The sequence below is a fragment of the Carassius carassius genome, chromosome 13, assembly GCF_963082965.1.
Source record: "Carassius carassius chromosome 13, fCarCar2.1, whole genome shotgun sequence".
Lineage (NCBI taxonomy): Eukaryota > Metazoa > Chordata > Actinopteri > Cypriniformes > Cyprinidae > Carassius > Carassius carassius.
In genome coordinates, this window is record NC_081767.1 from 24,540,206 (window position 1) to 24,564,439 (window position 24,234).

Below are 24,234 nucleotides of genomic sequence, written 5' to 3' on the forward strand. Positions count from 1 at the left end.
TGTTCTTCCAGACAATACAGCAGACACTTTATTTTAGGAAAGAGTTTTCAAATGATCTATGTGACTTGCAGCTGTTAAAAGTTTAATGCTGTCATGGAATTTAATTAACTTCACAAACAGTAGGGAAATTTCTCACAAAATAATGTTAGAGGTTTTAGTTGTTTATGCAATCTGACCCCTTGACCTCCAACTGACACGTCAGGCATTTCATACCAGTGCGTTACACTTTATACATTATAGATAATATATGTTAAACTGCTATATTGTGCATGTTACTTAATGCATGCTCGACATTCAGTTGTTCAGAGGAAGTTTGAGAAGGAAAGACTTAGTCTCTGAAAACATTATGACTCATCTGACTTCCATTTTTGTATTGCAGGGAAAAGTGCATCCTCATTTGAGGCCTAATTTATGTAATCTAGAAAATGTGATTTTTTTTCTTTCGGTTTGTCATTTCTCCCTTTGCTTAAATAGGAGAATTACACAAAGATTAAAAAAGAAAGTAACTGACTATGAGTCAGGGAAATAGAGGTGGAGTAGATCTATGGAATACTATGGAACTGTTACCCAACCATCAGAACTTCTCTTTTTAACAAAAGGCCCCTGTGTGACCCTGGCCCTTACGGAAAAGAGACAGTGTTTCCAGAAATGACCTGCTTGCAGAGACTACACTGATTGTAGTAAATACTCAAGCCTTGAGTCTTTTTCCACAGAGGCAGAGGCAGAGCTGCATACACACATAGAAAGACCACTGTCTGTACACACTTAGCACCCCTGAATGCTTGAAGATCTTGTATGTGTGTGTGATGTCAGAGGTCATAAATGAAATGGAGAGGATGCGTGAGTCAGGATGTGTCTTATACAGAAAGAAGTACAGTCAGCAACAGAGATGGTGGAGCTTCAAGGGGCGTGGAAGGTCTTTCGTTATAAAATAGGTCCTAAAAAAGCTAAGATATTATAAGGAAGACAGCTGTCTTGGACTGGACTACGGAAATTCACTGCAAACATCAAGAACAGGACTTTAGGAAGTGTCGAGCTAAATCCATCAATGGCCAGCCATAATGGTAAGAAAATCTCTTTAATATATTTGTTTTTCAAAAATATTGCTCAAAGTAAGAACTGAGTATATCAGTATGATTGATAGCAATAATACAGTATGCTCTTTAGCATTTACATAAGCTTTTGTTAACTACTGAATTACTGTAAGACTGTTTTTAAAAGGTATTGTAAAGTCGTTGAAGAACTTTTTGTATAAGTGAACAAAAATATATGTTATGCAGTCTGGTGGTAAAGAGTTTTGCAAAGAAGACTGGCAAGATACATTTCCATTAGTGCAGGAAACTGCAGGTTTCATTTAAAAAAACTGTCTTTCTATCATGGACCAAAATATATTACGCCTTTCCATTAAATCATAATCTTACTCAAACAGCAGTATAAGATGCTAAAGGTCCTAGTGAAATGTTTCTGACAGTACTTCTGATGGTTTTGTTTCATGCTGGGCAGGTGGAAGAGAAATGCTCCGGGTTGTTAAAATAAATATGGAAGTGGACCACTGACTTCTTGGTGGACTGTGTTATTTTATTTGGTCCTGTATCAGACCTCTTTGTGAGGTCTGAGCTTTATTGGACCAGTTTGGAAAGCGATGAAGAAATTGGCATGGCAGTAACATTAAAAGGAAATGTAGCATTAAGCAGCAATGAGCAGAATCCAAGCTGAGAAGACGAAAGAAGAAGAAATGTGTTGCCATACACTTTAGACGTGTTATTGTCGCCAATTATTATTTTTATGCTTTGTGCGAAAAACTGAGTTTTAATACTTTCACAACATATTCATAAAAAATAAAGTTTGCTTTGCAGGTTACACCCTTACAACCACAAACTGAAACTTTACACATCATAAGCAGTTTATTATATGCTCTTCCTTCTCAATAACTGTTGTTTCGCACCATCTCGCCACTCTCAGAAAAAAAGTACAAAAGTTAATGAGGCGGTAATTTTTTACGATTATTTAGGCCTAAAGGGTGCATATTAGTACCTCAAAGGTATATCTTAGTACCTTTTCAAATGGTACTGTCCTAGAGACAACTTTTGTACCTTTATTTCTGAGTGACAGGCTAAATATTAATAATACGGGTTGAGAATGTCCCAAGGTACTTTGAGATTTTCAATGAAACCAAGAACATCTGATGGTTTGCTTTTTGTTTACATTTAAATATTGACTAAAAGATCCTGAATCTTTTTGTCTTTTTTTTTTTAAGACTGGAACACACAACTCAACTTAAACAAAACAAAAAAAAGTGTTTTAAAACACTAGGCGTCAGATATTTGCCAACTTTGTAAATGGTTACAGAATAAAAAATGGATATCATACAATAAACTAAACTGAGGGTCACACATTACCAAATTTTCAAATTGATCCAAATACAACAATCACACACAGAAACATAGATCTCCTTGTTATGAGATGCATTGTTGATATTCTCTGACCAAATGGAATCATAGTCTGCATCATTCACAATTTTCTGTGAAAACCCTCAACTCTGATTGCACAAAATCTGCAGACTGGCTCAAACTTTTGGCAGGTTTCAGACTTTTGGCCCCTACTGTTTAAAGATAATATAAGTAAATACAATAGAAATCATTTCAGCAGTTTACAAGAAGATATTTCACCAAAAAGACGAAATAGAGGAAAATATTTTCATTTTAATCATTTACTTTTAATGTTACTGTCATAACACTTTCTTCATCGCTTTCTAAGCTGGGGCTATAAAGCCCAGACCTCATAAGAAATCCAATACCGGACCAAATAAAATAACCAACGAGTTAGTGCCCTGCTTTCATATTTATGCATTTCATATTTATGCATTTTTTCATGAAACACTTTTTTTGAATGTGCCATTTCAAGTCAGTATCTCACACTGGTCAGCAAGACTGGAAAACAAGGTTTCTTCCAACCACATCATTAATCCATTCAATAATTAACATAAATTTAGCCACCCAAATAACCAGCCTGCAATATTCAAAAGCATTTAAAGACATGGTATAGGTCAATGGAAGTCTCACTAAACTAAATGGATATTCAAATGATATTTGCTTGTATTGTTTAAACTCTTTATTAATTTCTTTGGTGCTCAGCCCTACTGAGTGGTATAGATTTGCAGTGTTATGAGAATAACCATGCTCACCGCACTGAGGAGATGGATGTGGAGCGTCTGGTGGTGCGCAGAGGTCAGCCTTTCTCTGTAGTACTGCAGTGTACTGAGCACATCCCACAGCACCAAGACCAGCAGCTCAACCTCATACTACACCTGGGTGAGTAAACTAGATGGAGAGAGTAAAGGTCATGATACACGGGGAACTTTTTTTAACCAATGTTGCGTCAATGGGCAACCAGGTGAGACACAGGGCCCACGACTGATCTAAAGTACCCAGATAGATCATCACCTTAACAGTGAGTAGGTTTTGGACTGGGGTTTGGTACTGCAGTAATCTTAAATTGGAGTATAAGAGAAGTTACTAGATAAAATCAGTTTAGTGGTCAAGCCAAAAAAAAAAAAACCTCAATCACGAAAATACTAAAATGCACATAACAACAGCATATGATTTGTGTGCACATGTTTGTGTGTTAAAGGAAAGAAAAATGAGGTGGTCTTGAGGGTGTCAGACTCAGAGCAAGCTCATGGGAAATGGTGGTTTAGTCATCGTGATGCTCAGGGTGAGGTGATGCTGACTCTCCACAGCCCTGCTGATGCTCTTGTGGGTCTGTACAGCATGACTGTGGTTCTGCTTTCAGCTGATGGGCAGATCTTGGAGCAAACCAAGCCTCAGACCTTCTACCTGCTTTTCAATCCCTGGTGCAAAGGTGAGTATTTGGGATCATTAACCTGAAAAATATAAAATTCCTCATGACTTTGTTTTTTTCTGTACAAAAGTTTTTGGTTTATTTTTCACACTATGTAACCTGAGAAAACTAAAAGTTGAATTGAAGATTTTTGCTTTAGTTTTATGGTTCTTATTTGTTCTTTTGGAGCTTGACAGCCTATGATTTTGGGTTCCATGGAAGATAAAATGTCATTGTAGGAACAACGTGAGGGCCGCTCACACTAAAAATGAATACTTTAATGATAACTGTAACCATACATTTTTTATAATTGTTCTAATTGTATGATAATAGGGAAGTCCACAAACAAAAACAAAAACAAAAAAACACTGAGGAATTACATCATTGGAATCACTTTCAGAATATTTGTTCTTCTAGTTATTGAATGATAAAATATTCACAGACCATCATAATCCACCTAACATTAAAGATTGCCAATTTAAAGCAGCAGATGACTTCAGCACACACTTATAATAAAAGGAACATTATTGTCCATTGTTGTGGATGCTAAGCTAATTATTGTTATTGTTGAGGGTCTTTAAGGTCAGTTCACACCAAGAGCAATTACTATAATAACTATATTAACATCCATACCAGCAGACACTAACATTCTGTTTTTTATAAGTACACTCTTTAGACCCGTCCAGGCAGAGAAGGAGAACTATAAAGATAACTATAACTATAACTATATGCACATCCAAACCAACACACTAAAAGATTGTTTATTATAAGAACTTATATTACTGAATATTTACTGTATGTCTGCTGCTTTAAATGTTCAAGCTGTTGGGTGGATTCTAATTGGCTGTCATTGATTTGAATCACTCATCAAACATTTTTATAATAGATTTTCTTTCATGCAGATGACTCGGTGTACCTTCCAAGTGAGGAACTGCTGCAGGAGTACATTTTAAATGAAAGTGGGATCTTGTACCAGGGCTCATGGGATGATATCACCACTGTGCCATGGAACTTTGGACAGGTAACCTACAACAGCATTCCCAGGTTCTCAAGATCCAAATTTATACAGCCCTCATTTGTTTAGACAGTCTTGTGGCCAGTACCCTTTCTGAGAAAGCTTAACAGCCTGGGATGACTGGCACACAGTCAGGATTTATGGGTGATGTTGCATGGTGGTGGAATTCAGATGAGGCAGAGTGTGAATTGTGACAGATCAGTGGCAGGAGAACCACAGAGGGCTTGTCTGCTGGGTAATCACTCTCTATAGATGTCAGACATTTCAGCAACAATGTCTGTCTCACAAACAAGTGACTGTCCCATTTCAGTCAGAGAGAAATTGGGAGTCTAGGGAGACATTTGATTCTCCAGGTTAAGTGGGGGAAATGAAAGTGCTAAGCTTTCTTTGTAAAATAAAAGTTAGGCCCTGAGGACAGAACTTACAAATAAAAATGGTTTAGTCTATGGTTTAATGTGAGCAAACCAAGATATTCATATTCTTTGGATTCTATTTTTCAAACAGTTTGAAAAAGATGTGGTGGATATTTGCTTTGAAGTGCTGGACAATTCACCCACAGCCCTGAAAAATTCAGAGATGGACATAGCTAACAGAGGAAGCCCTGTTTATGTTAGCAGGACTTTTACTGCCATGGTAAGGCACCTGTCAACATGGTCATTTGCTGTCTCCACCCCTGTTATAAACATGTTTGCTCAAGCATAAATGACTTTTTCACTGAAGTAATCTGTAAGAAGTATTTTATATACATTCTGTGTATATATATACGTTCTAATCTGCATTAACAGGTGAACGCTAATGATGATCGGGGGGTGGTATCTGGGCGCTGGGATGGGAAGTACAGTGATGGGGTGGCACCCACACGGTGGACTGGCAGTGTGCCCATCCTGAGGCGCTGGAGTGAGAAAGGAGGACAGAAAGTGCGCTATGGGCAGTGCTGGGTGTTCACAGGAGTGGCCTGCACAGGTAAGAAAGCAAAAGATTTAGAAAATATTCTAGGTATTCTAGGTCTAAGTCTTTCTAAATTCAGAAGTGCTTCCTGCTGTTATTATTTCTGTTTGTGTTTCACATGCTCTGTAACATGCCCCCTTTCCACAGTCCTCCGCTGTCTTGGCATTCCAACGAGATGTATCACAAATTACTCATCTGCTCATGACACTGATGCAAACATTTCTGTGGATTACCTTTTCAATGATCAACTTGGAAGTGTGTCTGAAGGCAGCAAGGACTCCATTTGGTGAGTTATGATATCCACATAATTTTTTTTTGCTCTAAACCTATTCTATATGACAACAGCTTTTGTTATTTTTGTCTAATATAATTTCTCCTAAGCAATTTTAAGAAAACATCTGAAACAAAGCTGAACACCATAAAGTTAATTAAGTTTATTAGAGATTTTAAAGAGCAACTCTGTGGTCCCTCAGCTGTGAGCTTCATCCTCTATATTCAGGAACTACCACTGTTGGGTTGAATCCTGGATGAAACGCGATGACCTCCCAGAAGGTTACGATGGATGGCAGGTGCTAGATCCAACTCCTCAAGAAAAGAGTGATGGTAAAGCTTTACTCGTTGAAGTATAAAAAACAAGAACATCCAGAGAACTACTTCTTTTTATCTCCCATTACATAAAACTGGAATATTAGCTAGCTTGTAGATACCTACATCCTCTTCTCTCATGTTCTTACAGGAGTCTTCTGCTGTGGGCCTTGTCCAGTCCATGCAGTCAAGGAGGGAGAGGTGGGGTTGAAGTACGACACCCCATTTGTGTTTTCTGAGGTTAATGCTGATCTGGTCTTCTGGATTGTTCATCCAGATGGGCAACGAATTCAAGTGTCCCAAAACAGTAAAGTTATAGGGCAGAACATAAGCACTAAGAGTGTATATGGAGACTTTAGAGAGGACATTACTGCTAACTACAAATATCCTGAAGGTAAAAACAAGCGACCTGTCGAATGTATGTTTTTGACTTCAGTTTATATTTGTCCATGCCAACTGATTCTGAAATTGTGATATTTTGATATTAATCACATTCAAATGCTTTGTCCCACCACAGGATCAATGAAGGAGCGAGAGGTTTATAAAAAGGCAGGAAGACAAGTGGGCCAAAAGAACAAAGGCCCAGGGCAGCTTGAGCTTTTCATCAAGCATGCCCCAGCTATCCATGGGACAGACTTTGACGTGATCATAGAGGTGTATAATGCTGGTAGGGAGGACACAGATGCACAGCTCACAGTCACATCGAATGCAATAACCTACAATAGTATCCACCGTGCAGAGTGCCAGAGAAAGACAACCTCTCTCACAGTGCCAGCTCACAAAGGTAAGACTAGGAAACTTGGACAGTATCCTGAAAACAAATTTTAACACTCCTTTAAGGACAATCATTTCAAAAATATCTTTGCATCACTTTATAGCCCATAAAGAAATATTGCGACTTCAGTATGACCATTATGGGGCATGTGTGTCTGAACATCACATGATAAGAGTCACAGCCCTCCTCCAACCCACTAATCAAGACAACATCATTCTACAAGAAATCAACATCCCCTTGAAAATGCCAGCGCTTTTTATCAAGGTGATGAACTGCTACTTTAATACTTGCACTCTGTCAGTGGCTTTAGCCCTTTTACCAATGACCGATATTTGTTCTACATTTCAGATTATTGGGAAAGCGATTGTATCACGTAAACTAACAGCACAAATCTCCTTCAACAATCCCTTACCTGTTAGTCTTCAAGGAGGCGTGTTTACTGTGGAGGGAGCAGGACTGACAGAGGCGAAAGAAATAAAAACACAGTATGTACTAGTTTTAGAAATCATGCAGAGTATGTACTCGACATTAAATGAATTGTTCACCCCAAAATAAACAGTTAAAAAATAACTCACTCTAAGGCCATATAAAATGTAGATGGGATTGTTTTATTCATTAAAACCGATTTGAGAAATTTAGAACGGCATCACTTGTTCACCTATGGTTCCTCTCCAGTGAATAGCTGCCGTCAGAATGAAAGGTCCAAAAAGCTGATGAAAACATCACAATAATCCACAGAGCTCAATCCCAGCTCATGATCTATAAAAACACTTCCTCCAGTGAATAAATCCATCCCTTTATTGTCTTCTCACTTCAAAATCCACCGCAAAGCATGTTTAACTGTTTTGGACTGATTTGCAACAATTTGAAGTTAAAAGTGTCTTAAAAGCCTTTCACTTCACAAGACATTAATTGGTGAACTGGAGTCATGTCAATTACTTGTGGATTAATGTGATGTTTTTATCAACTTGAACTCATTCTGACGGCACCCATTCATTGAGGATCCACTGGTGAGCAAGTGATTTAAATTTCTCAAAATATATTCCAATGAAGAATGGATGGCCTGAGGGTGAATACAATTTTAGCAAATTTTTATTTATGCGTGAACTCAGTATCTACAGTAGTATACATTTTTCAATGTGCATCGGACCTGATCTAAGGCATTCAAGTTTTGGTTGACTGTTAACGTGTATATATATCTCTTTTTCTCTAGTGGTAAGATTGAACCTGGTCAGGCTGTGACCGTTAAATTGTCCTTCAAGCCTACTCGTGCTGGCCTGAGGAAACTGCTTGTTGACTTTGACTCGGACAGACTGAGAGATGTAAAAGGAGAAACTACTATCATTGTTCAGACAAAAATGTGAAATAGGACACTGTCCAAGAAATCTAGACAATTCAGAGAGCCATACATCATTAAGTGTGTTGTAAATGATACAGTTTATGATATATACATGACTTGATGAAAGCTGTTTTGCTTGTTACTTATTTTGTTTGAATTTTGTTCATACCAAGAGTTTGTAAAATTTCCTAAATGATTACTTTGATGTGATATCTTTGCATGCTCTCATGCAGACCTTGAAAATAAGAACCTTAAAAGCTGTTTTTCTACATGTACAATACCCGATCATGTGAATACACCCTAGCTTTTAATATATACAAGCTAAATGTTTAATGTTTAATATATACAAGCTAAATGTTTTATAATAAAGTAAATATGACTGCAAAATATATTTTCTATATGTGTTGTTTATCACTCCATTTCCTATAAACAGCAATATCACAGACAGTAGAAATAAAATGTCAGTGAAAAGTTATATCAGGTTTAGCTAGATAGTATAATGTATGCTTGCACACCTTGCATTTGTACCATTTAACAAATGGAAATGGAGACTTTAGAAGTAAAGGCAAAGTCCCTTTGGGTATTCTATAGTCTTTGGTAAAGATAACTTATTAGATAACAGGGATGGCTAAAGAGTAACCTTAACAAGCGAGTAGGTGACATTTATTACAGGTACATTTCTGAGTAAATAGTATTGCCATTACTGTCATGTGGATGATCAACTCTCTATTTTCTATAAATCTATTTTCTAATTGTGTTTAACCTTATGGAAATAGAACGTGGGGTTTGTGCACAAACAAGATTTTGTTCTCCAACTGCTGTAAGAAGAAGCTTACTGTTACTTTTATAGCCAAATACACAAAATTGAAAGTACTCTCTTTTAACTAATTGTTTTACTTTTATTGCATTGTTTTAGTTTCAATGTTTGTCTTGCTTTTGTATTGTGCAAAATATTCTACCCTTCTTCCATCACACTGCATCATAATATTCTAAAATATATTTGGACTGTTAGTATTATAACTATTAATAATAATGATGATGATAATGAAGGAAGTTATACTTTTAGTGTAACGCACAACGATTTCCGTAAACATATAAAACATGGCATTATTTATAGCAATGGCGTTGCTGGAAGAAGAACTTATTAACTGGGAGAGAGAAAAACAACATTAAAAGAGATTGTAAATCACGTTTGTAAGGCAAAACAAAGATAATAAAATAATAATAATAATATCACTGCACTGTTACTTTATCATTGCATCATCCAGATCTGTATTTTACGTCTTTGACATTTCCAGGCTTATCTTTGTTTTGATCGAAAGTATCTTGAACCAATAGAAACTACGTACACTGAAACATCAATATTCCTGAGCCAATCATCTAACGTTACTATTCAGTGGGCGGTGCTTCTACTCTCCTTTTGGTTTCAGCCGGCGTGGGAAGTCGTGTGACAGGCTTCTGAAGCGGTTAAAAGATTACTATTCGTAAGTTTTATTAGATTTGTATTTGTTTCCAAACGTTATTTGTTATTATTTTACATTATATCTTTGTGATCTATATCACGAGACCATATGAATCCAATTAAATTGTTTCATTGAATGACTGGATTGTCATAGCCTTGTTTCGAGTTTAGGGGAAGCATGCTAACGTTATTGAAAAATAAATCTGAAAGACTGAATTATCCACCACTCTTTGAAAGTTACCTTGACATAATGACAGGGTTACTGAATACTGAATAATCCGGATAGAGATGTTGATGTGTAAGTCTGCACTAGCTTGCATCATACATGTTGTCTATAAGGGTTTGGCCTGTGTAATGCACTGTTTAATGCAGTGCAGCAAAAATGAGATTCTAGTTTTCATACATGTGTAGAAACTGTCATGCAATTTAAGTTTTGTATAGTTCGGAATTCTTGGGAATGAGATCTTGCAGGTATTATATTCTTATTGTATTAAAGTGTCTTTATGATCATAGAACATCATCTATTGCTCTTCATCTCACTTTTTTATGTTCCAAAGCTTTCTTCTATTGTCAGGTGAAGCTCCGTGTGTCCAGGTCTTGGTCTGTTGATTTGTTCTACTCACTAATTTTGGTGCATTATGTCATATGCCGTTTTGGCAGATGCGCTTTTCTCTTTATTGTTTGGAAGTTATATTCAGGGCTCAAGAAAAAGGATGCACCCCGTCAGCATTTACTTTTGGTTTATGTATGTATTTATTTATTTATTACTAAATAAGAGCAACCTCACAACCCTGTGCTGCCTGATATTACTGCATTGTCACTACACTAACATTTAGCAGAAGCTCTTATTCAAACATTTAAACAAATCAGGCAATTCAACAGTTGTGATTCATCCTAAGGAGTTTGTTCATCATGCATGTGTGTGACTTTGATGGTTGTTCAATTTTAATGTTTAATTATGACTTGTATTAGCCTTAGAGGCATAATTTATAGTAGGCTGAAAATTATAGTAATTTATATGTTAGAAAAAGAAAAAAAAACGTAAGTAAATATGAGCATTTAATAATAATTTAATAACGAGTTTTATATTATATATATATATATATATATATATATATATATATATATTTATATGAGTTTTATATTATTATTTTTATTATTATAATATATGTATTCATTTTGCAGAAGCTTTTGTTCAAGCCGACATACAAATGAAGAACAACAGGGATTAACATGAGAGCATCACATGCATTTTTTGTTTGTCCATGTGTGTGTTTTTAAGTTTTGTGATGATTGTCAATTTTTTTGATGATTTATGCATTCATGAAAATGTCATTATTCCTTGGAAGCTTGATTTAGAGTAGGCTGAAGCTTATAAACATCAGTATCTTTATTCAGGAAGTATGTGTTAATATGAATCTGTCATGGAGTTCAGTTGTTGTGGTTTTGCAAAGAAAATGAAACTGAATTTGTTGAAATTCTGGTTCTCGGTGTGTAGATATCAAAATAGTTTAGTTGTTTGTCAACGGATGCTGTTTCTGGCATGCATGGCTTGAGTGTTTATGAGTTGACTTTTGGAAAAATATGTCTTAATGTTTTGATTTAGTTGTTATGGGAGTGGTGCTGTAATTACTTCAGGGATGTCTTTTGTTTGCTGCATACTGGCTCCACCTGCTGAAGAGCGTCACAGCAAGGAAGATGCTTTCTCAATGCCAGACCAAGTGTTTGATTTCATTTTAAGTTTCCAGGAGGTGTTTTTTATAATTTGATGTGCTGTTGTAATTTACATAGTTGTATTTTACATTTTTGTGTTTGCATTCAAATGATCATAGTTTCTTTTTGTCCACATAAAGACATTGAGATTAATTTCTCTGCTTGTCAGAGAGGATTTTTTCTGTTTGGTGAATTTGCAAGCTTTGCTTCACCACTAACCAGATTTGTCTTTCGCATGCCCCGATATTGATACGGTGATTGTGAGGTGTGCATGATGTTCTTACAGATTCTTTAATTGTTGGTGCTTTAAGAAGCAGCTGCATGTTTACTCAATCCGCTGTTTTTGTGAAACCGGTTTCTGACTCACTGTGTGTTTGTGTATACCCCCAGTCCCCTGAGAAAAACACAACCAGCATGAACTCTTCACTGACTGCTGCACAGATCCGTGAGAAGTTCATCGACTTCTTTCGCCACCATGATCACCAATACGTCCACTCGTCGTCCACCGTTCCGCTTGATGACCCCACTCTGCTCTTCGCCAATGCGGGGATGAACCAGGTAAAGAGATTTTAAACCTAGTAACAAAAATGGACACAACATAAGTGTGGAGTTGGTAGGAGAAAATATTGTTTTTATAGTTCAAGCCCATCTTCCTGAACACCATCGACCCGTCCCACCCTATGGCCAGACTTCGTCGTGCTGCAAACACACAGAAGTGCATTCGTGCCGGCGGCAAACACAATGACCTCGATGATGTGGGCAAAGACGTGTACCATCATACTTTCTTCGAGATGTTGGGCTCTTGGTCCTTTGGAGATTATTTCAAAGTAAGAGATGGATAGAATCACGCTCTTTTTATGTTGTTGTTGTATGATTCGTTTTTTCTGTATGAATGGAAAAATTAATTTTGTCCTTTTCTCTTTGAATCCCTCTTTTTTCTCTCATGCTCACTCTGTCTCTAGCACCTGGCCTGCAAGATGGCACTGGAGCTGCTGACGCTAGAGTTTGGCATACCTATTGGCCGACTCTATGTGACTTATTTCGGTGGTAGTGCTGATGCAGGCCTGGAGCCTGACCTGGAGTGCAAGCAGATCTGGCTGGACTTGGGGTGAGTACAGAATCTGGACAAGGTGTATTAAGTAATTGATGTGATATTGTTAAAGATTCTTCTTTATCTACACTCTGTCTCAGAATGGAGGAGAGCCGTATTCTGCCGGGGAGTATGAAAGATAATTTCTGGGAGATGGGAGACACCGGTCCATGTGGACCCTGCAGCGAGATCCACTATGATCGCATTGGAGGCAGAGATGCCGCCCACCTGGTCAACATGGATGACCCGAATGTGCTTGAAATCTGGAACCTGGTGTTCATTCAGTTTAACAGGTAAACCAAGTACAGCTAACAGTGGTAAACAGTTTACAAAAAGTTTGCACACACCTTTTAGAGCTTTTTATGTATTGTTCAAATGCATGCTCAGTAATATATCAGTGTAATATCAGCTATAGGCTTCTTAAAAATGTCAAAGTTGATTTAATTCTGAAAAACATGAATATATGGTTGATTGATTCATTAAAGGAAAGCAAATTACTAATTTAATAAATAAATGCTTTAATTCAGCAGTGACATATTGCATTGATCAAAAGTGATAAGAAGTACAAATAAATGCTGCTTTAAACTTTCTATTCATCAAAGATTGAAAAAAGCATCCTTAAAAATATCAAGCACCAACTTTTTTGACATTGATAATAATAACAAATGTTTCTTGGGCACCAAATCACATTGGAATTATTTCTGATAAATCATGTGACACTGAAGACTGGAGAGCTTTGCCATCACAGGAATAAATTACATTTGAAAATTTGTAATAATATTTCACAAAATGACTGTTTTTATGTATTTGATCAAATAACTGCAACCTTTGATGAGCATAAGACACTTCAAAAATATAATGTATATTTTTTATATTAGTTATTGGCTAGAATTTTAACATTGGTCGTCTACTACCATCTCTTATTTTTTAAACAAGGATTTTACAAGCATGAACACATTGTTTTAAATGCATATGGCCTCTCTATGCAGAGAGTCGGAGACTGTGCTAAAGCCTCTGCCCAAGAAGAGCATTGACACAGGGATGGGACTGGAGCGCTTGGTCTCTGTACTGCAAAACAAGATGTCCAACTACGACACAGACCTGTTCATCCCTTATTTTGAAGCCATTCAGAAGGTAACATCATCATAGAAAAGCATAGATAAATTCTGTTTTGCACACAACTACAAAGTGTTTTCTTGGTTTTCAGGGAACAGGTGCCAGGGCATACACAGGAAAGGTTGGCGCAGAAGACAAAGATGGTATTGACATGGCATACCGTGTCCTGGCTGATCACGCCCGCACCATTACCATTGCCTTGTCTGATGGTGGCAGGCCTGACAACACAGGCAGGGGGTGAGAAGATTGTATTATTATTTGCTGAATAATTGACATGTAGTCAATGTATGTGTATGTGACCCTGTTTTTGTGTTGCAGCTATGTGCTGAGGAGGATTCTGCGTCGTGCTGTGAGATACTCTCACGAGAAGCTGGGTGCACAGAAGGGCTTCTTTGCCTGTTTAGTAGATGTGGTGGTTGAGTCTCTGGTAAGGCCTCTACCTCTCAGACACTCTATTATTTCTCCTGATTTAATGTGCACAAGGATTCCTTGTGTGCAGCTGTGACGGTGATTCAGACTGTCAGTTGCTGAAAAATGGAAATGCTCTTTAATTAGATACTCTCTCTGATGGCCATTTAATGGTTCCTTGCTCTCCACAGGGTGATGCTTTCCCAGAGCTGCGGAAGGATCCTGATATGGTAAAAGACATCATCAATGAGGAGGAGGCACAGTTCCTCAAGACTCTTAGCAGGGGACGCCGCATCCTGGACCGCAAAATCCAGAGTCTTGGAGACAGCAAGACTATACCAGGTGAAGCACAGAATACCACGAAGAACCATATTACAAAAATGTATTTGAAAATAAAACACTTGCCATCCATTTTTCCAAATTTATAATGAGAAATGTTATTAAAGCTAAGGGAAGCTATAAGGTCTATCTGAGTTCTTTTCTCTTTTTCTATGGTTTAACATTTGGAAGCAAAGATAAGACTTTAAGAAATGTGCATATTACATAAATAAATTAAGATAAGGTCACATTAATATTAGTATTTTGAAATATTTGTATTGTGATAAAATTATTCTTGTTAAACTAATTTTTTTATTCTACAGTACAATAGAAATATTATTTTATCATAATAAAAAAATAATAATATAATGAAAAAAAATATAATCATAATTTAAATGACTGGATGTCATTTTTTTTGTGTAGGTGACACAGCTTGGCTTCTGTATGACACTTACGGTTTTCCACTGGACCTCACGGCCCTGATCGCTGAAGAAAGAGGAATGAGAGTGGACCTGCAGGCCTTTGAGGATGAGAAGAAAGCTGCTCAGGTTTAAATAAGTTTATTCCTTAATATGGTCCAATTTCAGTTTATTACAGAATAATTTGACAGTTATAAAAGCATTTAATGCTACCAGAATCCAGTGTCACAGATATCAGTGTTTAAAAACACTGATTTAATAGCACTGTTAAATGTAATCTAAGATGACTGTTTAATTAATTTATAACAGTTAAAATAGGCAGAAGTGATCATGTACAATTAAAAATCCTGTATAACCAATATATCCAATAATAACTGATTTTATTGTGATTATTTTACTGTGAATAAGTCTAATCAAAAATGTCTGTCCACACAGTTGAAGTCTCAGGGCAAAGGCTCTGGGGACGAGGAGCACATCATGCTGGACATCTACGCCATTGAAGAGCTCAGAAACAATGGTGTCGCTGCTACTGACGACAGCCCCAAGTACAAGTACACTTCAGACGATAACGGCAACTATGGTACCAATTACACCATTGCTATTTCTCTTGATTTTTACGGTTTGTTTATGCATAGGTTTTCATGCTTGTGACATCGTGTGTCCCTCTCAGAGTTTGAACAGCCAGTGGGCACAGTGCTGGCTCTCAGGAGGGAGCGTGCATTTGTTGATGAGGTGACCACAGGTCAAGAGTGTGGAGTGCTGCTCGACAAAACCTCTTTCTACGCCGAGCAGGGTGGCCAGAGCTTCGATGAAGGCTACATGCTCCGGGAAAATGACTCTGCTGATGATGTAAGAAACGGAGAGTGGTTGTACACAGAAGCTGAACTGCCTGGTTAGTTATGCGTCATGTTTTATTTTGCTGCTTTAGAGGATGGAGTTCACTGTGAAGAACACTCAGGTGCGTGGAGGATACGTACTGCATATTGGGACAGTATACGGCACACTGAAGGTTGGAGACCGCCTAACTCTGCATGTGGACGAGGTATGTTACAGTTGGAGTTATTTTACCTTATGTCTACAAGGAAAATTCAAACTGAATGACATTAAGAAAGTTGCATCCGGTTCAAAATGAGAGAAGATTTTACACAGGATGCTACATAAAATGCAACATAATTCCCCTCTTCTTCTCGCTCTCAGGCTCGTCGTAGGCCCATCATGAGTAACCACACCGCCACACACATCCTTAACTTTGCCTTGCGTTCAGTGCTGGGAGAGGCAGATCAGCGGGGCTCTTTGGTTGCTCCAGACAGATTGCGCTTTGACTTCACAGCCAAAGGAGCCATGACCACGGATGAAGTGCGGCGCACAGAAGAGAACGCCTCAACCATGATTCGTGACGCCAAGGTCCGGACCGTTCCACAGACTTGCACTTTTCCATCAGACACTTTGTATTTTTATTGCTTGAAACTTTTTTGACAACTCTCTTATTCACAGTGAAGATATTTTGAAAACAGAACAATAAAGCTCTTTTTCAGTAAGTTAGTTGAAAACAGATAAATAGCTTACATGTTCTTGAGAACACTTTTATATTCTTTCACGCTGAGATGCTCTGTATATGTTTTTCTTCAGCCGGTCTATGCCCTGGATGCCCCCCTTGCAGCAGCTAAAGCCATCCAGGGTCTGCGGGCTGTGTTCGATGAGACGTACCCTGATCCTGTTCAAGTGGTGTCTATTGGCGTCCCAGTGGAGGAGCTGCTGACTGATCCCAACAGTCCTGCAGGCTCACTCACCTCCATCGAGTTCTGCGGTGGAACGTATGACCATCAAATTTGAATATAATAAACTTTTAATATTTCAGAAGTTGGATCTCTGGGCTCTAACAGCACATCAAGTTTTATTGTAAATTTGAATAAAAATATATAGTTTATATGAATATTCCGAATTTTGTCCTGTCTCTATGCTTAATGAATATGTAAGGAATAACTGACTACGGACCATTGAATTATTAGAAAATTATGCACACCTGATTATTTTACACCTAGAACAGGAGGCTTGAGCCATTGATGACAGACTATTGCTGTTATTAATAAAGTTATTAGAGTGAAAGAGAGCGAGAGATCAAGCGTGTGGATTACCTCTTTGAGTCTATGGTTTTCTCAACAGTGTTCAGGAGACGTGTTTCTACTAATAGTGAAGCTTTAAGTTCATTTTCTTCAAGAACAGTGCTGCTGTTACCTCGCTTGTGAGAAATGTCATGTAGCTTTTAAGCTACTAAACTATTTTATTGATAAAAAAAATCAGAGTTGCACTAACAATGTTAGTGCGTGTCTATGTGTGTGCATCTGTAAGGAAAAGAGAGCAGGAGAAATAGAGAATGTGCTTTCCATACATCATAAAAAGTAATTTTGTAGCAAAAACAATGAAACAATTAGTCGTTTTTATCCTGTTGTTTACTGTATTTATTTGCTTGGCCAGTGTCGTTGTGGGTTTTGGTTATTTTGCTGTTTTAGGCTGTAATAACTGAAATCATGTGATATGGACATGTAATGTGGTCAAGACCTGTCTGGAACTACGTTCACCGTGCATTTCCTTGAAAATAATTGCACACCTTAGAACGTTAATCAGCCAATCAGATTCAAACATTCAACAGCCCCATAGCATCTGAATTATTAATAGTTTATGGAAAATTTATGATTACTTATGTAGATTACTTATGGAATCAAAATGTTTAAGAAATAAATATTTTCCTCAGCCCTAATGAGTTTTGTTTTATATTTTTTACCTATAGACACTTGAAAAACTCTGGTCATGCTGCACCATTTGTGATCGTATCAGAGGAAGCGATCGCTAAAGGAATCAGGAGGATCGTGGCAGTGACTGGAGCAGAGGCTCAGAAGGTTGGAGGAGACGGATACGTTATTCTTTTGAGCCAGTTTTATTCAACAAATCAGTCATGAAGACTCCCAAATAATGTACTTTTTATTGTGAGAGTTAATTCAATGTAATCTGTTTCAGAACAGTGTTGTTGTTGTTTTTAAAGTGGTTTTATTTATTGTTGATTTTAGTACCAAATTATTGGTGGGTAAATAATTTAGGAAGCAGAATTAAGTTCCTAGATTCCCATTTCTAATAGTTGTTGACAGATTGATGTTTGTGTTGTCAGGCCCAGAGGAAAGCTGATGCACTGAAGCTGGAACTAGATGCCATGGCAGAAAAAGTGAAAGCTCAGACCTCACCAAATAAAGATATTCAGAAGGAGATTGGTGATATGACAGAGGTGAGCTTGATGACATATTCTGCTCTTGCCTGTCTAGAATCAGTGGTGTGTCTTGATTTTACCCTTCAAAGTGTAACTGAATCTGTGTATGCATATATATTCAGTCCCTGGGTACTGCAGTCATCTCTCAGTGGCGTAAGGATGAGATGAGGGATTCCCTGAAAGGTCTTAAGAAGATCATGGATGACCTGGACCGTGCCAGCAAGGCTGATGTACAGAAAAGGGTAAAAGAACTTGATTCAGATGTGGGATAATTATAGGGTTCAAACGATCAGTCGACATTATTGACAACAAAAAATTGTCGACAAATATTTTTGTGGTCGAGTAGTTGTTTGATCTCATATGACCTAATGGAAGAGCCTGCAATAATACTGTTTGACCAGTGTGGTGCTGTAGCGCAAGACTGTAATGCAGCCTTTCTGAATGTTATTCAAGAGATAAAGACACAACGTTTCAGTTTAGAGCAAACACAGCCAAACCTGAAGCTGCTGAGCAGTGTTTGGATGAACATGTAAATATATGCTGCGCGTTTACCACTCAGTAACGAAAAAAATAAAAAAAATAAGGAATTGACAGCGGTGAGAAAGCAGCAGTTAAGAAAGCATCTGATTACAGCAATGTGGATTTTTGCAGGAGCTCTGCAGTTCAGTACTCCAGTTAAGTCACTTTACGTTATGTTTATTTAGGCTAAATATTACTTAATGCAATAGATAGCCTTAAATCAAGCAGCTTTACAGTATTAAACATGAAAAACCAGAGTCAGTGTTGCTTTCAGTTAGAATTACAACTTTATTTTCTGTTCTGGAAAGGCAAAGACCAACTGTCAACATGTGGTTTTAATTTTAGGTCCTGGAAAAGACAAAGGAGATCATCGAAAGTAACCCCAACCAACCTCTGATCGTGATGGAGATGGAGACTGGAGTATCTGCAAAGGTAACCCTCTCATTGTCTTTTCAAATTACGATTCTATACTTGAACTGAATTGAATTTTGTAATTGTCTACAGTGAAGGTCCCATGACATGGATTATTTTCTTTTTTTAAATGCTTTTTTTATGTTTCTGGAGGTGTACTTATATTGTTAGTATGATTTTTATATTTAAAATTTAGAAATAAAAGGCATTATTATATCCAGATTTTAGTCCTCTGGCTTGAATGCTCTGTTTGAAGGGACGTGTCTGCTGTGAGACTCAGAGTAAACGAAAAATGTTGTAATTGACTGACATCTTTGCATTCGAAATGCGCATTACATGTGGAACCCCTCTCAAATACTTTTTTTTTTTTACTATTACAGCTGTCGAGATTAATGAATCGTGGAAGTGTTGATTTATAGCATTATTTTTTTAGATATTTACCCATCACATGAAAGGCTGCAGTGATGAGCATTGAGTAGACAGAGTCTGTTTATCGCGTGAATGCAGTGATCTCGTCATTGCAGCGCGTTTTCTCTCACAAAATGCTTTCACCACAACTAACCGCAAACACAGTATTGACATGAATACAGTAGCTAAGAGCTTCGTTGTGCAGCATAACAGCATCATTCATTATAATGACAGTTAGGCCAAGAGTGCAGATATACTCGCGATGTGTGATTGACAGCTCCGAACAAAATAAAGGGAGCGTTCTTTGATCGCTCACAATTTAAATAACAGATTTGTTTCATGCTCCTAAGAGAAACAACGTGAAGTTGATCGTTTAGTCACTGGCTTGATTCACTGATGCATAAACAGTATTAAACAATTTTCGAAAGAAAGAACTTGAATAATTAGCTACACATCAGAAATCACCGATCACAGATCAGGCATTAATGAACACTGTATCTCACTGTTTGTGGCGGTGCTGTCGAATCCATATTGTAAAAGTCAGTTTGTAACGCCTTTGCTGACATTCCGACTGAATTAAATGTAAATATTTGGGTGGGCAAAGCAGAGAAAGGGGAGGTAACCTTTCCCCTTATGACGACATAAGGGGGAAGATTCCAGATCGGCCCGTCTGAGCTCTCATTTTCTCAAAGGCAGAGCAGGACACCCAGGGCTTGGTTTACACCTATCGAAATTTCTTGCCACTGGGGGACCATAAACAGACTAGGGAAACTCATATTAAAGTAAAAAAAAACTCATAAAGTGAAACTGTCGTGCCATGGGACCTTTAATGATTTGTCCATGTGTCCACAGGCTTTGAATGAGTCTCTGAAGCTGCTGAAGACAAATTCACCACAGACTGCTGCTATGCTTTTTGCTGTGGACAATGATGCGGGGAAAATTATCTGCTTGTGCCAAGTACCTCAGGTAAACATATTAGAGAGAGAACTTTATTCTGGAAGATGGATGAGGACTGTCTTAAAATAAGACAGATCTACTCTAAAGCATAATATTTTCTTATTGTGAAATAAATGTATACTTTTAATATGCAAGGACACAGTTAACACACATTATGTTCAGTAACCTGCCTTTCCTCTGAAATAATTTTGCTATACAGCCAACCTCTAGAAGTAAAATGTGTTTCAGATGCCACATTTTGTTCGTTTTAACATTTAAAGCTGGTTAAATCTTACTTTGACTTGCATGGTACTAGACACAATAATGCAAAATAGCAATTTATAATCACCAATTTGCTCTGGTTGTGTTTCCAGGATGTTGCAAACCGAGGCCTGAAGGCCAACGAGTGGGTTCAGAAAGTGTGCCCTCTGCTGGACGGAAAAGGAGGTGGTAAAGACATGTCTGCTCAGGCCACGGGTAGAAACACAGATTGCATACAGGAGGCTCTGCAGCTGGCCAGTGAGTTTGCCCGTCTAAAACTGGGTGAAAATTAAGGAGAGAGAGAGAGATAGCTGTGAAGGTGAGGTTTAATCTGGAAGGATGTCTTTATTTTGGTCTTGACCTTCCTCCTGTCCTGTTCCAGCTCTGCTTGTTGAATTTTCAAACTGGACATTCCAGGCTGGAATATGTAAAAACTGTAAAGAAATGTGTCGTTTGTCAATTATGGATAGGAAGGGAAATATATAGCAGCCGTTTTCGGTAGATTGGAGCATTGCAGATGTGTCAATTTATCCATCAAACTGTCCCGACTCTAAATGGGCTGTGGATGCTTTGCGAACTGATTATTACATTTAGATTCACAGTTTAATGTTGTTCTGCTAGCTAAAATCACCCTAATGGTCATTGTTGTCTTTCTGAGCATATAATGATGATGAAGAAAATTTTCATTAACACTCTATTAGAAGGGGTCTTTTTATCATAAGATTTTCCATTACATTTGTAGAATTGTCGGTCTGTCCAGGAGGGATGTCATAATTTGTCAACACTTAACCTTTCACTATCTCAAGCATCGGTTTTGGGAAAACAAGCCATTAATCACCTGTCATATGAAATATTTCTCTTGTTAATGGTAATAAAACATGGTTTCAAATGCATAAATGACTTGTCGTTGTTCTGTGAAGTCGTATATAGGAGTCTAATTGTTATCGGAATTATGTTGGTCTCTAACTACATAATTCATCAAATCAAATTCAGTTTAACTAGAGATCCATGACCGTCATAGTACTACCATTACATTCTTGGTTCCAGGGGCGCAACCATTTGAACATTTTGAATCAACATCATAACATACATTCTGAACTCTTTACATCACTTAAAACAATATGCCTGTAATTTCTATAAATGGGTGTGCCAGACTTTCAGACAAATGCTCCAGTCAAGTTCAAACACTTTATTATATAACTTTACACAATGGCAAGCGGACAAAAAGCATGAAAGAGCTCAAGTGAGTCATTGCTTAGTGAGGGATTCAGGGTTCGCTTATATAAGGGTGTTAACTTGAAGTTTAAATAACTTTAAAACTTAGAGTTTTAGGGTGGAAACATCACAGAATTCAACGAATCCACTGTTAGTTAGTGATATTTACTCATGTTTAAGCATCACAAAAGAAATCAGGAGGAAAAGTAATATTAGGGGCATCGGAGTTTTCAACTCTTTACCAGAATAAAATTAAACCATTTTTGAATGCCAGTTTTTCCACGTTAGAAGCTGCAAAGCATGTAAACCATAGTAGTAAAAATTAATCCCTTTAAATCACATTCTGATAAAAGCATTTTATTTCCATAAAATCATGAGTTCAATACTGAAGTTCTAATGAAAATGTACTGCATCAAATAAAGCAGCCCTGCAAGGAGCAAAATTGTTTACTTCTATACTTTTAAACATGTTTATTTCATACTGTAGCATAAAGATAGCATAAAAACTGTCCATAATTACACAAAGACTGAGGTTGTGAAAGAAAGCGCTGACCAAGAGTCACTATAATCAACACCAAAGAGAAGTTAATGAGAGCAAACACAGTGGCACAGTGAGGATATGTACAGTCTGTGCTGAAGGGCTCCTTCATGAAGAACAGAATTCAACATGAAGTTGAAAGTGGAGTCTAAATACTGTGGTCTCATTTTTAACTTCATGTCAGTGTTTTTACTGCCATTTTATTATTTCTTCAAATGGAATATGAGAATCTACCATAAAGCCTTTCAAAAAGGTCAAGAAAACTAAATGAAATTGCAACTTTCAATCAACATCTATCCTTGAGGCACATTGGAAAAAGCAGCAAAGAAAAAACAAAACAAACAAAAGCAGTTCAGTCTTAACAGGAATATTTTCCTCACTCAGTACTTTGCTTCCTTCAGCTTTGCATCGTATTATCCTACAAACAATTCAGCAAAAGAACATACAAAGTCCTTGAAAAGGCTCTCTCAGTGTGACGATAAGGATCTACAAAGACAATAATTTAGTGCGGAGATTGTTGGCAAGAAGAGCATAAAGAAAACAAGCCAATTTGGAATTGATCTTGTCATGCAATTTGACCACAGATTCAAATGGAGAGAACCGAGAACGTGGACATAATATAGTCTTTCCAAAATTGTTTGAGTAGGTGTGCCTGAATATCCCTCAGCAGTCTACAGTCCTCCTCTGGCACAAAAACGAGAAATGTCCCTCCTCGCATACTAGTAACATCTAGGATTAATGGATACTGTTAAGGAGTAATACAAGAACATCACAAGCCAATTTATTTTCCATAATCCATATTTTCTGAATACATAAACCTCCACCAACAAAAACAAGAGGATTAGTAATGGAATACATTTCTTTGGTGACCAACTGCACATCAATATTCTCCCTATGAGAGGGCAGCCCAATAATCCCTCAGAATAGGCTTAAATATAATAAAGCCACTGACTACAGCACTGTGCATTTAATATTCAACTGGTATACAACAGTCAAGACATTTATAGACAATGTATAAATGCACTTTGTGTGCCACATGTCTGGATTTTCTAAGGTTTAGAGAGACTTTCAGCCGAAGTGACAGTGAATGCAGGTAGGTAGCTCTTAAAATCAAGAGGGGAGAAGGTTTTCAGGTGAAAGAGCTTTTCCCACCCTGATCCCAAAGGCACGGTGCTCAGCTTAGCTCAAAGTAGAACAGACAGAACAAGAGGATGAAATGGCGGAGCAGGAGAAGATATGAATCATGTTTGGGTGGAGGAGATCTGGTGGGTAGACGATCCATGCCCTATTTTAGAGCCCAGATGCATGCAAGCGTGAATGTCAAGAAATGCTCTGTAAGAAGACTAAAGGAATAATAGCATGCATTTGTGTGTCTTTTAATGAGGTTAGCTGTGCTCTGGAGAGAGGACATGTCCAGAAGCGAGGACAAGGCACGCGAGCATGTAACGTGTGCGCGTTTACACACTGAAATAGCCAAGATGTCTTCATTTTGAAAAAGAACTACTGCACCTGAAACTTAGACTGGGCTGAAGCAGGAAGCTCTGGGCTTGCAAAGGGACATGGTGATGGAAAAAAATTAGATTGGAAGAAAATACATTTCAGTTCAGCATTTCATTTTATGGGAGAATGCAAAAGAACGCAAAAGCATTGAAATATAATT

At 37.6% G+C, this 24,234-nt stretch overlaps 2 protein-coding genes across 2 annotated transcripts; both read left to right on the top strand.

Moving 5' to 3' along the window:
• The first annotated feature begins 861 nt into the window (after positions 1-861).
• LOC132155685 (protein-glutamine gamma-glutamyltransferase 2-like) lies at positions 862-8,819 on the top strand. Its single transcript, XM_059564407.1, has 13 exons — positions 862-1,064; positions 3,135-3,311; positions 3,631-3,861; positions 4,743-4,861; positions 5,360-5,488; positions 5,641-5,818; positions 5,951-6,089; positions 6,303-6,406; positions 6,540-6,782; positions 6,906-7,172; positions 7,267-7,427; positions 7,512-7,648; positions 8,377-8,819. Exons 1-13 carry the CDS (start codon positions 1,049-1,051, stop codon positions 8,525-8,527), a joined length of 2,052 nt encoding a protein of 683 aa, XP_059420390.1. The 5' UTR covers positions 862-1,048; the 3' UTR covers positions 8,528-8,819.
• Positions 8,820-9,868: 1,049 nt separating this feature from the next.
• On the top strand, positions 9,869-21,719 carry LOC132156171 (alanine--tRNA ligase, cytoplasmic-like). Its single transcript, XM_059565063.1, has 21 exons — positions 9,869-9,986; positions 12,068-12,235; positions 12,316-12,504; positions 12,640-12,785; positions 12,869-13,060; positions 13,757-13,901; positions 13,975-14,120; positions 14,202-14,310; positions 14,483-14,633; positions 15,033-15,157; positions 15,464-15,608; positions 15,699-15,877; positions 15,957-16,070; positions 16,226-16,432; positions 16,658-16,842; positions 17,817-17,925; positions 18,192-18,305; positions 18,410-18,529; positions 19,152-19,238; positions 20,478-20,591; positions 20,936-21,719. Exons 2-21 carry the CDS (start codon positions 12,092-12,094, stop codon positions 21,113-21,115), a joined length of 2,901 nt encoding a protein of 966 aa, XP_059421046.1. The 5' UTR covers positions 9,869-9,986; positions 12,068-12,091; the 3' UTR covers positions 21,116-21,719.
• Positions 21,720-24,234: the final 2,515 nt, after the last annotated feature.